Source organism: Euprymna scolopes, chromosome 15 (genome assembly GCF_053919585.1).
Source record: "Euprymna scolopes isolate OS-2025 chromosome 15, ASM5391958v1, whole genome shotgun sequence".
Classification (NCBI taxonomy): domain Eukaryota; kingdom Metazoa; phylum Mollusca; class Cephalopoda; order Sepiida; family Sepiolidae; genus Euprymna; species Euprymna scolopes.
This window is the reverse complement of record NC_136496.1, coordinates 129294100-129310153: the sequence shown is the minus strand read 5'-3', so window position 1 is coordinate 129310153 and position 16054 is coordinate 129294100. Positions and strand designations below refer to the sequence as shown.

The 16054-nt window shown below is 30.2% G+C and overlaps 1 protein-coding gene across 3 annotated transcripts in view; it reads right to left on the bottom strand.

Moving 5' to 3' along the window:
* LOC145294135 (nesprin-1-like) overlaps positions 1-16054 on the bottom strand; it is a 1091614-nt gene that overhangs the window by 528929 nt on the left and 546631 nt on the right. For all 3 annotated transcript variants that reach the window (XM_080141241.1, XM_080141242.1, XM_080141243.1), the window contains 3 exons: positions 11204-11530; positions 5233-5385; positions 1987-2151 (listed from right to left, as the gene is read on the bottom strand). In XM_080141241.1, coding sequence (XP_079997367.1) covers positions 1987-2151; positions 5233-5385; positions 11204-11530 — 645 coding nt within the window. The remainder of the gene's footprint in view (positions 1-1986; positions 2152-5232; positions 5386-11203; positions 11531-16054) is intronic.

The window sequence follows — 16054 nt, the reverse complement described above, 5'->3', positions numbered from 1 at the left end:
CAGAGATTGGAGCTCAGACGAGCACTTGCCATGGAAAGGGCTATAAATATTGACATGCAGGGAACTTTTTCAGGGAAGGTGTTCAAGTGATAAAAAACGGCAAAAATATAGTAATGGTGAGGCAGAGGCACAAGCCTATAATACATTCCTCTGAAAAGGGCACTTTTAAAACAGGAATAAAAGGGGAAAATGCTTGGCCACTCCTAGCTCTACCAACCTCTGCACGTCCCTGACTATAAATAGTTAATAGGAAATGTTCTGCTTGAATAAAGCAATACTAATGATAGATTATCGACTTATGGACTAGCAGCCAATCAGAATCCAGAGAATCAATTTGCCCTTCTAAGCATAAGACAACATCCCAGCTTTCTTATAAACCAACTTTCAAGGCTTCTGTGTTTATTTAGTTTGAGCTCAACTGGTCAGACAGTTGACTACTAAATTCAATGATTATGAGATAACCAAGAAATGATGGAAATTTTAAAGCATTTTTATTTTGGACGGTGCAGAGTAAACTTCACCAACTACAATGTTAAACGTTACCATAAATACATTATTGCCAGCAGTTACTTTGACCATTCGTAAACTTCCTGTCAATTTCAAGTGTTCTTTTCGAAATGTTGCATTTCCTCTGTTTTTTCTTATAAATTTTTCAACAAAATCAAACTCTAACGTACAACCCCTTTCGTAGCATACAGCCAGACACAGGTGTGACAGGTACACAACTGGCACAGGTGTCCATTATTTTGGTGTTCCAGTAAAGAGCACTACATTTGTTTTTGTTGATTTTGAATCAGAATTTTCTCTGGGGTCTGCTTTTGCACAAAAAGGTAATGATGTATTTGTTTTTAATTCTAAAAATATAGGAATTAAATCCTATAAACTTATTCCTTCTCTTCAAGAAACCAAACTCTCTACACAATTGCCTTATCTCCGGGGCTACAGACAAATGAGATAGGTGTGTATGATCTAAAGTTTTGAGTACAATGGTGATAATAGAGTTTGCCTTTTAGTTTCACGTTGGGGAAAGAGTTGCTTCCCTTGATATAAATGACAAGACACGAAAATACATTTTTGAAAGAAGATAAATACCAAAAATAATATAGTAATCTTAATAATTAGTGTTGGGACAATCAAGAATCGGAATAATTGGAACTTTTGGGGGAATCGAAATCGAAAAAATTTGTGCCTATTTTCCAATGCCACAAATGATTGCTTAAATTATTGTTTTTTTTTTTTGATTTTGTTTAAAACAAAAATATTCAACTGCTGGTAGTAATAATAAAATAATCAATATTTATTGATTTGAAACTAAAATCTATAGATCACCTACCCCTCTACCCCACCATCATAGGTGTGTTTTTATTTTGGAGAAAATATATGCACATTAAACATGTGTTTTTACAGAAATTGAGAAAAAAAAAAGTAACTCCATAAATTTAAAAAGTTAGCGATTTTTAAAGAATCATAATTTAGTTTGGAATTGGTAATTGTATCGGAGTCGGAAAAAATATTGGAATCGTCCCAGCACTAATAATAATTTTATTGTTCCCAAAAACCTTGAATAGAAAAAAATGTTTATGTTACGACCCCCCCCTCCTCACATACTGATATATACTACTGTAATTTTAGTAATGAGGCCTCCACAGCTCTGTCAAATGTACGGTTAAAATCAAAATGTGAAAAAAAAAACAAGAGAAGTTTAGAATTTCAATATGTCAGATAAATCACATGATAGGAAATATACATTAACCCCAAAGTTTAATCAAATGAATGAAAAATAATAAATTAGCATTAAATATTTTATAAAATTAATGTCATGATTTTTGTTGATTTTATGGCATATTTTTTAACCTTTTGGGTTATTTAATGCAGAACCCCGTAATTTGAAAAAAAAAAGGTTTTATATCTTCAAATATTCATGGTGTTCGGTTGTTGAAAAGAATAAATCAAGCAAGAAATAATCAATTATGATTACATAATCACCTGAATATGATTGAGTTGTACTTCCAACAAAGGTTTATCTCCATTAATTTCATCATTGTCGCTGACGAGTTGCCGTGTAAACGTCAACCATTCAGCAGCATCAATGTAAGACTGTCTGTAGGTCTGAGCATGCGTCACTTGCATTTCGCATTTCTCCTTCACTTTCTGTTAAAAAAAAAATATTACATATAATTTTAAAGACACGCGATTAACAACCAACATACAATGCATTAACACTCTTAGCATGGCTGTCATAAAATTACAAGTTTACCATCTCTAATCGCAGACGATACTGCATGCAAAATTGGTTTTATTTGCAAGACAACACAATTATACAAAATAAATTCAGCAACTGACTTATATGTGTATGAACAAAATGAAAATTTTCCATGAGAAAATGGTCAACCTCATTATAAATTCAAGATGGCCGCAATTACAATATGCAAATTAGTCAAACTTTACGACTTTATTTAATAGTTCTACTTGCATGCTACAAATGTTGTACACATTGTTTGGGTATTTATTTATTTATTTTTTTTGAACAGAACATGAACATAGTTCAGGAAACGTTTCCTCATCCTAAAAAAAAAATGCTAACTTTGTTATTTCTTCTCTTTTGTAATTATGTGCATTTTAATAATTTATATATGTATTTATTTTCTTTATTTTTGTTTCCTTGCCTAGTTTAAAATTCTCCCCCAGCAAAACACCAACCACGTTCTCTCCCAGCTTAAATAAATGATTAATTCCACGCTCTGAACTAAGGAGGGCTAGAGATAAAAATAGCTGAGGCAGGATAAATTTTCCGAAATTAGCACAAACGTGGATTTATTTTTTTTGCCGTAGAAATCAGAAGAACTTTATTTAAGTAATATACTTAATATCTACAATTACCATATGCTCGCTTGTATTAAGAAAGATGCCTCGTTGATATCTCTACCAAACCACTTGATAAAGCTTATAATTAACTGTTACTATAATTGTAACTGAAATGTACAGTAATCTTAGCTGCGTCACTAGGACTATTTTCTGTATAGATACAATGTTTTGTCCCTGACCTTAATGACTGGCTATAAATACGAATTCCGAATGACCATGTAATAATTGTTCCTCTTTACCTCCAAGACGACTTCCTTCAGGGAAACTTTGGTAAACAAAATCATAATTATTATTATTGTCATCATCATTATTATTATTATTATTATTGTTATCATTGTAATTATTGTTATATCATCATCATCATCATCATCATCGCTAATCTGTTTCTTCATTGTTGAATACTTTTCCAGCCTTTCATTACATCAAAACTACCAAGTTAATTCACCATGCATTTTTTTTTTGTCATCCGCAACACATATCTCAGGCCTTGCTGCCTGTGCTGCTGCAATGTTGTCTCCGATGGTTTGGTCACACAACTTTTATTAGGTTGAGTTTATCTATGATGTCCTTTTTCCTGCACTTCTGCCTTGCACAAACGTGTTGGTGAACAACTAAAGATTTGAGTGACAACCATCAAGTATGAATTTTAATGTTTTCTCGTTTACAAATAATTGATCTTTGGTGATGAGATTGTAAGTAGTCATTTTACATAATCTTGTTAAATATCTCATGCAACACTGTCCATAATTATGGTGCAATACGTGATGCATGCCAGCGACTAGGGTAAATGATGCTACAAGCATTGGGTCGGCCAAAAAGTGTGTTCGTTTTTGTAAAGTGAATATTAATGCAATTCATTTACAACGGCCGATTTAGAAATTTCTGAAATGTTTCCAATTTGTCTGGTTGTCTAAGAGCAATCTTGTTAAACTACGGCTTCCACCCATCAATGTCGATCATCTTGGGGGGGGGGGGAGAGCATTCTCACTGAAAAATTTTCCTTTTGGAATCGAGCAAATCATTTCTGTCACAAGCGTTATATATCTCTAGATAGTCTAAGTTTTCTTTTTCTTTTTTTCTATAATAAAAAAAAACCATAAAATTTCTGTACTGCTTTGCATATTTTTTTTTTTTTTTTTTTTTTTTACATAGGCATCACCTATTTTTGAAAGAAAAGCAAAAATAAATATAAGAAATTCTTTGCTTGGAGATTTAAAAAAAAAATTCAATTTTCAACCCAAACAAGGCACAGTGCCACTTTGAAGTAGGGGCCTACTATCAAGGACATGAGGTGCAGGGATATTATGAAGGGAGATGAGCAACAAGATGTCTGTTCACATTAGACTTGAACTTCTGCATGTCAGTACAGTTGGGGAAGCAGAATCCTGGAAGGGAGTTCCAAAGACTTGCAGTTCTGGGGAAGAAACTATTGGAGTAGAAGGCTGTAGCTGAATTAGCAATAACTGAAGTGAGGGGAAATAGAGAGCTTATCTCGGATACGTCTGTTATGTTTCGGGCTGAGCGGAAGAGAGTTCCAAGATGGCGTCCATGGGTTTTTATTAGTGTTGACCTCATGCAATTCTCGTAGAATCGGGTCTACTCTCAGGCGATTATGCAAATGGACAATTCCCAGCCGCTATAAAGGTAGGACGCTGGAAAGCAATGAGGTGTGTCTGGCAGATTGTGTGTAGGTGGTTCTGATGATTGGATTGTTCTTTGTGACGAACCACGTGTCTGCGAGAAGCGAGTTTTTTTTCTGCTCCTTTTTTCTCTACGGTTATTACAGCCAAGAAATCCCCTTTCTTCTAGAGGTGGGCGATACTGACTATTTCCTGTGTTTCTGATTGTTTTTTTTTGCCTACTACAGTTTCCTTCAAAGGCTTTCTTACACCAAGGGATCTCTGTGTAGGGGCGGAATTTTGCTGCTTGTCAGGTTTGTCGGGGGTATTTACGTTGAGGGGGTACAAGTGCTTGTAGTTCGTCAGAGCATTCACCATTAAAATACTTGTAGAACAGGCAGAGGAATGGAACATTTCGTCGATGGGACAGAGGTTGAAGCTTAGATGACAGTTCAGGACCTATCAGGTTGGCGACTCTCTTTTGAACCCTGTTATTACATACTGACGTCAACCTACTTGATACACTAAATACAGGATTTGAAAAATAGGATAATATAGCGATGTTCGGAAAGATGACATTCAAAAAACGAAAAAGCTTTTTGGTCAATTCAAACAAAACATATTGGAGCAGTCTTCAGCTAGGACAAGTGAGAATATGGCGTTTCATATCACACACAAACGCGGTTTCCTACATTATTTCTACTGTATAAGATGTTTAATGCAAAATAAATGTCATCGAATTTCTTACCTGTACAGACTTGACCAATTTTTCATAGCGCTTTTTAATATTTTTGCTTTCAGCCAATAAATGATCATCTTTAGTCATCTGATGCAGACGCTTTGTGTTTGACATGAAATTGTTTACTGTACTCTTCTGGGAATCTAGCTTCAGTTTTACAGACTGATGAAAAAGAAAATTGAAAAAGATTACTGTTAGGTATCAACATCAAAAAAGAAATAATAGAGTTATTTCCCTTGGACAAAAGGCAAAGTTATCGCCCCTGGAAAAGCACACCTAACATGACAGTTGAGATGTAAACTAAAAAGCATCACACACTTTAAATCATTATGCGTTCAACAGCTTCTACATTACCATTTAATCTGTAAGTTGTTAAATAAATGTGGTAAAAGTTATACTTCGTTCGCTGATCAGTTTTAAGTAGTTATTGAACCAATAACACATATCAGACGAGATAATTACATAAAATATTATTTTCATATATTTGTAGGTGGAGAGGTTGAGTTGTAACAAGTACTTCATCGCCAAATAATCAATCGGAATCAACTTTTTTCCAAAAATTATTCCAACTATTTAACGATTCTACAATAAATGAAACTTAGAAGTGATAGTTGATAAGTTATTAGTTGGGACGATGTTTGTGTTGGGTTCTATGTTAACATCTATGTCAGGTGTCCACAACTTTAACCGAACTGATTAAATATCCCAGAAGTGATATTTGTGTTGATTCTCAATCCAAAGCTTCTAGACTGACACTCAAGATTTAGGGTTAGTGTTATGGTTAACGAATTGCAACTATCTGTCCTTTATTGCATCATTTTTGTTTTTCGTTTGTTTTCGGCTTATATATATATATATATATATATATATATATATATATATATATATATATATATATATAGTAAGAATTCGAAAGTTCTATTGTTGGCATTGGTTTCCCCGTTACTTTTCTAGTCAGAATTATTTCTATAAAGACATTGGGAATTACGAGAGTGACCACGTGAAAGTTGCAAACATTCTACGTAAAAGTTGTTTGTGGAACGCATTGGATTTGAACTTGGAACACCTACATCGCCAGTTTGTGTCGTTAACCACTAGACCATCGTCATCAATTTTTTGTGTTCGTAATTTAGTAGTTTTTGACTAAAGATTTTTGGTATTTTAACACATTTTCTATTAATACACTTTGCTCAAATCTTAATTTATTTGCCTGTCTGCGTTGCTACTATATGTTTATAATAATACAGGGCGTTTACTAGAAAAGCGAGAAATCTGAAGTTGTAAATTTTATTGTTTAAATTTTCTTGAGTCTTGTTTATTCATTACTGTCATATTGATACGCACGTTATGGACACAGGCAGCAGTGATTATTATTTTTCAACTATGAAAACCTCACTTAAAGACTGACAAAATGTCTACCTGTGTTTCCGAGTTTTTTTTTTCTCAATGATTACAATGCATCAGTTTGATAATATTGCTGCAAATTTGAAATGAGAAATTCCTGAAGTAGTTTATATTCACCAAAAGGGAACGGATTTAAAAAACTTTTTTTTGTAAAAGTGAATTACCGTTTGACAATTTTCTCGTTTTTCTAGCAACCACTATGTAAAAAGATAGTGAAACACTGAAACTGAGTTTTCACATTTTTTTTTTATTTGCAGATTTTTATCCTCATCTTCATAGTTGTTGTTATTTCACTAAGTTTCGGACAACTTGTCCTCAGGCCTTCTTCAGGTGATTGATAACCTCGACGAGATATGAATGCTGAGTCTCTTAAATGTATCCCCAGTAATTATTGCTTTCCATAGTTGTTGTTGTCTCACCACAACCACCTAAAGAAGGCCTAAGGAACAGTTGGTCGAAACGTTGTGAAATAACTATGAAGATGAGGATAACAATCCGCAAATAATAAAAAAAATTACAAATTACACATCTCAAAGGATTACAATAAAAACAGGATGTAATCACTTAACAGTTTAACTTAATATTTCAACCAAAACGTACATATCTTTATATATTGTATCTATTCGTAATTACTACACATTGTTTAAATATTAATTCCTATCTATTCGTAATTACTACACATTGTTTAAATATAAATTCCTATCTATTCGTAATTACTACACATTGTTTAAATATAAATTCCTATCTATTATTAATTATTACACATTGTTTAAATATTAATTCCTATCTATTCGTAATTACTACACATTGTTTAAATATAAATTCCTATCTATTCGTAATTATTACACATTGTTTAAATATAAATTCCTATCTATTCGTAATTACTACACATTGTTTAAATATAAATTCCTATCTATTCGTAATTATTACAAATTGTTTAAATATAAATTCCTATCTATTCGTAATTATTACACATTGTTTAAATATAAATTCCTATCTATTCGTAATTACTACAAATTGTTTAAATATAAATTCCTATCTATTCGTAATTACTACAAATTGTTTAAATATAAATTCCTATCTATTCGTAATTACTACACATTGTTTAAATATTAATTCCTATCTATTCGTAATTATTACACATTGTTTAAATATTAATTCCTATCTATTCGTAATTACTACACATTGTTTAAATATTAATTCCTATCTATTCGTAATTACTACACATTGTTTAAATATAAATTCCTATCTATTCGTAATTACTACACATTGTTTAAATATAAATTCCTATCTATTCGTAATTACTACACATTGTTTAAATATAAATTCCTATCTATTCGTAATTATAACAAATTGTTTTAATATAAATTTCTATCCATTCATAAATACTACAAATTGTTTAAATGTAAATTCCTATCTATTCGTAATTATTACACATTGTTTAAATATAAAATCCTATCTATTCGTAATTACTACAAATTGTTTAAATATAAAATCCTATCTATTCGTAATTATTACACATTGTTTAAATATAAATTCCTATCTATTCGTAATTACTACAAATTGTTTAAATATAAAATCCTATCTATTCGTAATTACTACAAATTGTTTAAATGTAAATTCCTATCTGTTCGTAATTACTACACATTGTTTAAATATAAATTCCTATCTATTCGTAATTACTACAAATTTTTTAAATATAAAATCCTATCTATTCGTAATTACTACAAATTGTTTAAATATAAAATCCTATCTATTCGTAATTACTACACATTGTTTAAATATAAATTCCTATCTATTCGTATTACTACATATTGTTTAAATATTAAATCCTATCTATTCGTAATTACTACAAATTGTTTAAATATAAATTCCTATCTATTCGTAATTACTACAAATTGGTTAAATATAAATTCCTATCTATTCATAAATACTACAAATTGTTTAAATGTAAATTCCTATCTGTTCGTAATTACTACACATTGTTTAAATATAAAATCCTATCTATTCGTAATTACTACAAATTGTTTAAATATAAAATCCTATCTATTCGTAATTACTACAAATTGTTTAAATATAAATTCCTATCTATTCGTAATTACTACAAATTGTTTAAATATTAATTCCTATCTATTCGTAATTACTACACATTGTTTAAATATTAATTCCTATCTATTCGTAATTACTACAAATTGTTTAAATATAAAATCCTATCTATTCGTAATTATTACACATTGTTTAAATATAAATTCCTATCTATTCGTAATTACTACAAATTGTTTAAATATAAAATCCTATCTATTCGTAATTACTACAAATTGTTTAAATATAAAATCCTATCTATTCGTAATTACTACACACTGTTTAAATATAAAATCCTATCTATTCGTAATTACTACAAATTGTTTAAATATAAAATCCTATCTATTCGTAATTACTACACATTGTTTAAATATAAATTCCTATCTATTCGTAATTACTACACATTGTTTAAATATTAATTCCTATCTATTCGTAATTACTACAAATTGTTTAAATATAAAATCCTATCTATTCGTAATTATTGCACATTGTTTAAATATAAATTCCTATCTATTCGTAATTACTACAAATTGTTTAAATATAAAATCCTATCTATTCGTAATTACTACAAATTGTTTAAATATAAAATCCTATCTATTCGTAATTACTACAAATTGTTTAAATATAAATTCCTATCCGTAATTACTACAAATTGTTTAAATATAAAATCCTATCTATTCGTAATTACTACAAATTGTTTAAATATAAATTCCTATCTATTCGTAATTACTACACATTGTTTAAATATAAAATCCTATATATTCGTAATTACTACACATTGTTTAAATATAAATTCCTATCTATTCGTAATTACTATAAATTGTTTAAATATAAATTCCTATCTATTCGTAATTACTACAAATTGGTTAAATATAAATTCCTATCTATTCATAAATACTACAAATTGTTTAAATGTAAATTCCTATCTGTTCGTAATTACTACACATTGTTTAAATATAAAATCCTATATATTCGTAATTACTACACATTGTTTAAATATTAATTCCTATCTATTCGTAATTACTACAAAATGTTTAAATATAAATTCCTATCTATTCGTAAATACTACACATTGTTTAAATATAAATTCCTATCTATTCGCAATTACTACACATTGTTTTAGTATAAATTCCTATCTATTCGTAATTACTACACATTGTTTAAATATAAATTCCTGTGTTTTTTTTTGCGACCATAAGTTTTATAATAACACACGGTGGTCGATAGAAAAACGAGAAATCTGATTGAATTTTATCGTTTAAATTTTATCGCGTCTGGTTTATTCAGTTTAAAAATTAATATTACGTGACATATGGAATTCGTGGCGACAAAAAAAGAGAAACTCCATAAAACAGAAGGAATTTCACATTGTAAACTAAATTTTACTGCAAACTTTATAAAATAATGCAAACAAAATCCGGATATTATGTAATATTCTAAACTTGGTTAGGGTTTTGCAAAGACATTTTTTACAGTCTACATATGGAATGGAATCCACGTTTTACTGTTATCAAGCAAACGAAATGACGCATGACGTTTTGCAGCCATAAAAAATAGTGATTTCAATATGTCAGACCAGATTTTTTTTGGTTTTTGCTTTGGTTGAACTTTTGTGCTTTCTACTAACCTACCAAAGTAACCAACCATTCTTGCTCCACTCTTGATCCACATGCACAGAAGCTCTAACGGCGGATATAAGCACTTTATCCGATACCGGACTCAGTATCATATAAGGATCTCCGCCCCCATAAGGCTGACATTTGATAGGATATAGTTGGTGGTGCATTTCTGATAGTGGACTACCCTGCTTTTGACTAAACCGGAACAGAGTGAAACTATACCTAAATCTTAGTACTGAGATTTAGGTTAATCCCACAACTGGATTGAAGATTTAATATATATATATTATATATATACACGTTTGATTGAACACGAAAGAGTTATTCTTTTTTCCGATCCAGTTGGATATTTTTTCTATTTGCCGAACAATCTTTTTAATTTCGGCAGGCATATTATACAGAATAGCGCCCAGAAGTTGTTGGTCGGCCATAATTTTCTCAAGCGCTTTCTATCGGGCATCCGATTATCGTCAGGAGCAATTGTTTTCTTTTCCTTTGAGGCTTGGTGTATTTATTTATTTTTTTCAACTTCTGGGCGCCATTCATTATAATATGCCTGCTGAAATTAAAAAGACCGCTCGGCAAATAGAAAAGATATCCAACAAGATCGGAAAAAGGAATAACTCCGTTGTGTTCAATCAAACGTGTATAAATAATGACTTGCTGCCAAAATATACAAATATATATATATATATATGAAATAGTAAAATACATACATACATATTAATTAAATAAGTTCAAATGTGTTGAACTAAAAATCTAATATTTTTTCGAAATTTGAAGAGCTATTATAAGATTATTTTTGTTGATGATTGTTAATTATATAAATAAAAAAACAATCCACTTTGAATGAGAGTATCTTGACTCAAACTTACCATGACTCTCTCCAGTGAAAGTTTCTTTTCTTGAGGTGTAGCCTGCAATTTGGATTCTGCTTCCACCTGATTCTCTAAACCTGTTAACCATTGCTGCAACTGTCCGAACTCATTATCGAAGATCAACCAATGTGAAAGACAGTCCTCCAGAACAGAACTAATGCTGCTCATCTGTGTAGATAGGTCATCGTAATCGGTTTGCAGAGTCTGTAAATCTTTTTGAAGGCTTTGTCGACCGGAAACTGCTGTATGCGGAAGAATCATTTGGAGGCTGTCCATGGCAGTTTGCAATTTGTATTGACCATCATCTCGTTTAGCCATTAAACCCTTGAATATCGACGAAAATATAAAAGTATTATGTGCATGGAATTTATTTGTAGCTAATTTAAAAAGAAAATTATTGTAAAAAACAATTGTTTCAAAGTCAATTTATTCTAGAACTCAAATAACAAACAAAAAAATTGATGTTTATCATCTTTACATAGAAAAGTAAAAAAAAAAAAAACAATAAAATAAAAACGAATTGATCATATGATCGATGTAACATTATTATTGATAGAACACTGATGAATTATTATCATGAATATATTTTTATTTGTTTTTATGAGAAAAATAAATAAGATAAAATATTAGAACTAATCTATACATTAATAGGATAGCGCGTGTTATTTATTTTGTGTGTCACGCTTACGTTCGAGTGACTTGCGTTTAATTGTTATATATATATATATATATATATATATATATTTTGGTTTCGGTTCAAGCTGATGCACACAAGTGATACATATATTTTTTTATTTTTGAAATCGCAACTTTATAGAAATTTCCACAGGTCCTGCTAGTATAAAATAAATAACATTGAGTATAAACACATATTAATAAAAATAAGTTTAAAATAAATTAATTTCCAATTTCTGTGGAATTTGCTTATTTTGCAATAGATTTAATATGCATATTTGAAAGTCAAACACGTCTGACGAAGGGTTATTTCCTGAAATATTACAATACCGATCCTCCAGTTGATCATGTTGATGAAAGTAAATACATTAATGACCTGTCAAGACCACAGGAGAGACAACCAAGCAAAAAAATCCCTAAGCAAGATTAATCCCAAAACAGCAAAACTAAAGTTGGCTTGCCAGGACACTATATATATATATACAAATGTAGGTTAACTTGGGCATATTTTATTGATTTGAAAATATAGATTCTTCTTTTTACCAATTGTCATAAAAAAATTAACCATAGAATAGTATTATAATCTTCAAAAAGCCCGCAAATTGTCATGCAGTTTCGTCCCACAGAACCATAGATATAAGCATTTCAATATTCAATTTGGCTACGAGTGTATATATATATTATATATATATATATATATATATATATATATATATATATATATATATTACATATACCATCTTTTTTTGGCAATTTTATGAGTTCCAAATCTCAGCGACTATTAATCAGAAGTTAACAAATGAAGGCTCGTTGGAAACGTAATGACCTAAATTGTGTAGTAGGCTATGTGATCTTTGCCCTTAAGGTCGCACATTAAGGGGCTCATTCATCATCAAAACTCTATTTTTGGCGCTTTTTTACAGCCATAAAATGTTTCAATTTGTTTTCCTTGTTTTTCATATGTATTACAAAATATCTGATATTTCCCCCCAAACCTCTGGTCTTGATGGAGGGGAGACTAAAACTTGCTGCTATGGTTTCAAATGGTCTGAAATAACAGCAAGGGGAGACTTGATTCCAAATATTTCTCATAAGTTATATTTCCCCTCTTTGGTCTTCATACATAAAGTAAATTTCACAGTGTATGAGGATTATTTGATACTGGAGATATTCATACTCGTACCCTATCTATCTCATTATGTTCTTTTAATAGAAGTTTACTTATTAATGGCGATACATTATAGAAACCGCCATGTTGTTTAACTGTGCTTGAATTTGCGATAAATGCTGATTCAAGAAGTCTCCGGCGCGGTTTATTTGAAATACATTTAAGTATTTTTGCTTGTTTGAAGTCAAACGTATGATTATGCTGCAATGAATGAGAGAATTATTCATTCATAGAATTGTTATTTCTTACATCTCTTTTATGTTCATTGAGCCTTTTCATTAATTTACGGCCACTGGTGGTGGTGGTTTCAGCAACATATCTATGATGGCAATTTTGGCAAAGAACAGTGTATATGCTTGCATTGAAAGCTGGTTGAATCAGCACATCGCAAATTCAATAACAATTGAACAACGTGGAAGTTTCTATAATGTATCGTCATTAAGTAAATTTCTATTAAAAGAACATAATTTTATTTAAGACACAGGTTAACCCTTTCACACTATAGAAAACACCTATAATAATTAATACATATAATAATTAATACATATAATAATTAATACATATAATAATTAATACATATAATAATACATATAATAATTAATACATATAATAATTAATACATATAATAATTAATACATATAATAATTAATACATATAATAATTAATACATATAATAATTTATACATATAATAATTAATACATATAATCATTAATACATATAATCATTAATACATATAATCATTAATACATATAATCATTAATACCTATAATCATTAATACCTATAATCATTAATACCTATAATCATTAATACCTATAATCATTAATACCTATAATCATTAATACATATAATCATTAATACATATAATCATTAATACCTATAATCATTAATACCTATAATCATTAATACCTATAATCATTAATACATATAATCATTAAAACATATAATCATTAATACCTATAATCATTAATACATATAATCATTAATACATATAATCATTAATACCTATAATCATTAATACATATAATCATTAATACATATAATCATTAATACATATAATCATTAATACATATAATCATTAATACATATAATCATTAATACACATTTCATTTTTGTTACACATCCATATTTGAATTATAACGGACATATTTGTTCCAATGTTCCAAAAAGAATATGAATTGCATCATATCTTTTTAAATATATTAACGGCTATATGACGTTATATATAAAAAAAAAATCTTACTCTCTTTCACAACGCTATTCCACTCCCTATTTTTATTTTTTAAATTTCCAACGACTTTTTCGTTTTCTGAAATGGAACAGCGTTATACATTTCATTACATCAAAATATATTTTCAAATATTTGTGCTGGTGTTTTGCTTTTTTAATTTCATTCATCCAGAGGAAGTCTTGAAATAAAGACGAACACATAACTTGGTTTGTTCCTTTTTTATTTCGTCGGAATACTATTTCCATTATTCCAATCATATATATATATATATATATAACAAATATTTCTCTGCTGCATATTTTTTTTGCAAGCCTGTGAGAATGGCATAATAGTGAACAAACATATGCTAAACTGGCCTTCAAAGGAAGAGGTAATGACTGGGAGGATGGTTTATGACTGAAAATATATCCTAAAAAAGGAGGTAAAACCTAGGAGGATTCCACCGCTCAACTCGCTCATCTCTAAAATAAAACAAAACATATGGTATCATGACAAATGAACATTAACTACACTGCCTTCCAAAAGAGGAGGTAATTCCTGGAAGGATGGTATCATGGCAACAAAGATACTACATTACATTGTTAAAATAGAGGAGATAATACCTCAGAGGATGCTTTCATAAAAGGAGAAGGTAATGTCTGGGAGAATGGTATAATAACAGAACAGATACTGCATTATTACTCCCCTCCCCAAGGAGGATGTAAGACTAGGAAAAATTATTCCCCATTCTTTTAAAATGGGAAGAGATAATTACGAGAGTAACGGTTTTATAACAGAACCGTGACTACACTATGCACTTCCATTAAAAAATATGCATTTTAATTAAAATTATGCACTTCCATTAAAACATAATTCATTAAATCAGTTTTTTTTTTCATTCGTTTAAAAACGCATAAACTTTCACAAATGAACAATTATGAGGTGCCTTCAATAAGTTTCCAGACATTTTTTGTATAGGTATTTAAAACTGTCATAGACTCTTGAAAATTCAGTATGTTATTGCTATACATCTTATGAGATGATTGACAAATTGTTTATGATTTCAGGGTCAAACGAATAGCTACAGTGGGAATTGGAATACACCCTACTAAAGCCTGATTGTCACAGCTCATGAATTTCAAAAATGCAATCTGGACATAAGGACACTTAAGAACGATATGCAATAAAATTCTGTTTTAAACTTGGAAGAAATGCCACAGAAACGTATAGAATTCTCCAGATTATCTTGCATGAATGGGATAAGAGATTTAAGGAAGGCAGGGAGTCTGTGAAGGATGAGAGGTGTGGGAGGAGTAAGGAAGTCAGAACACCAGAGTTGATTGGTCAAATAAAGAATTTCATGGATAAGGACCGTAGTGCATCTATAGAGACAATAAGTGCACACAATTATTTGTGAAGAACTGAAGATGCAAAAGATTTGTGCCAAGTTTGTCTCAAAAGTGCTACATCTTTGTCACAGACTATTTCACCAAGATGGGCATCATGACGATTCCTCACTCTCCCTATAATCCAGACCTTGCTGCCTATGATTAAGTTCAAAGAAAACCTTAGAGGTTGTCATTATGAGACAACTGAGATGAAAGAGGCTGTGACAAAGGTCATTGACATGTTCACATAAGAGACTTCCATGAGGCCTTCAAGAAGTTGTTGGAATGGAACAACAAGTGCATTGCAGCCGGAGGAGATTACTTCGAAGGGAACTAGTGCTTCATGTGTGTACTATCAGTAAAAGTGCCCATATAAAAAAGTCTGGAAACTTATTGAATGCACCTCGT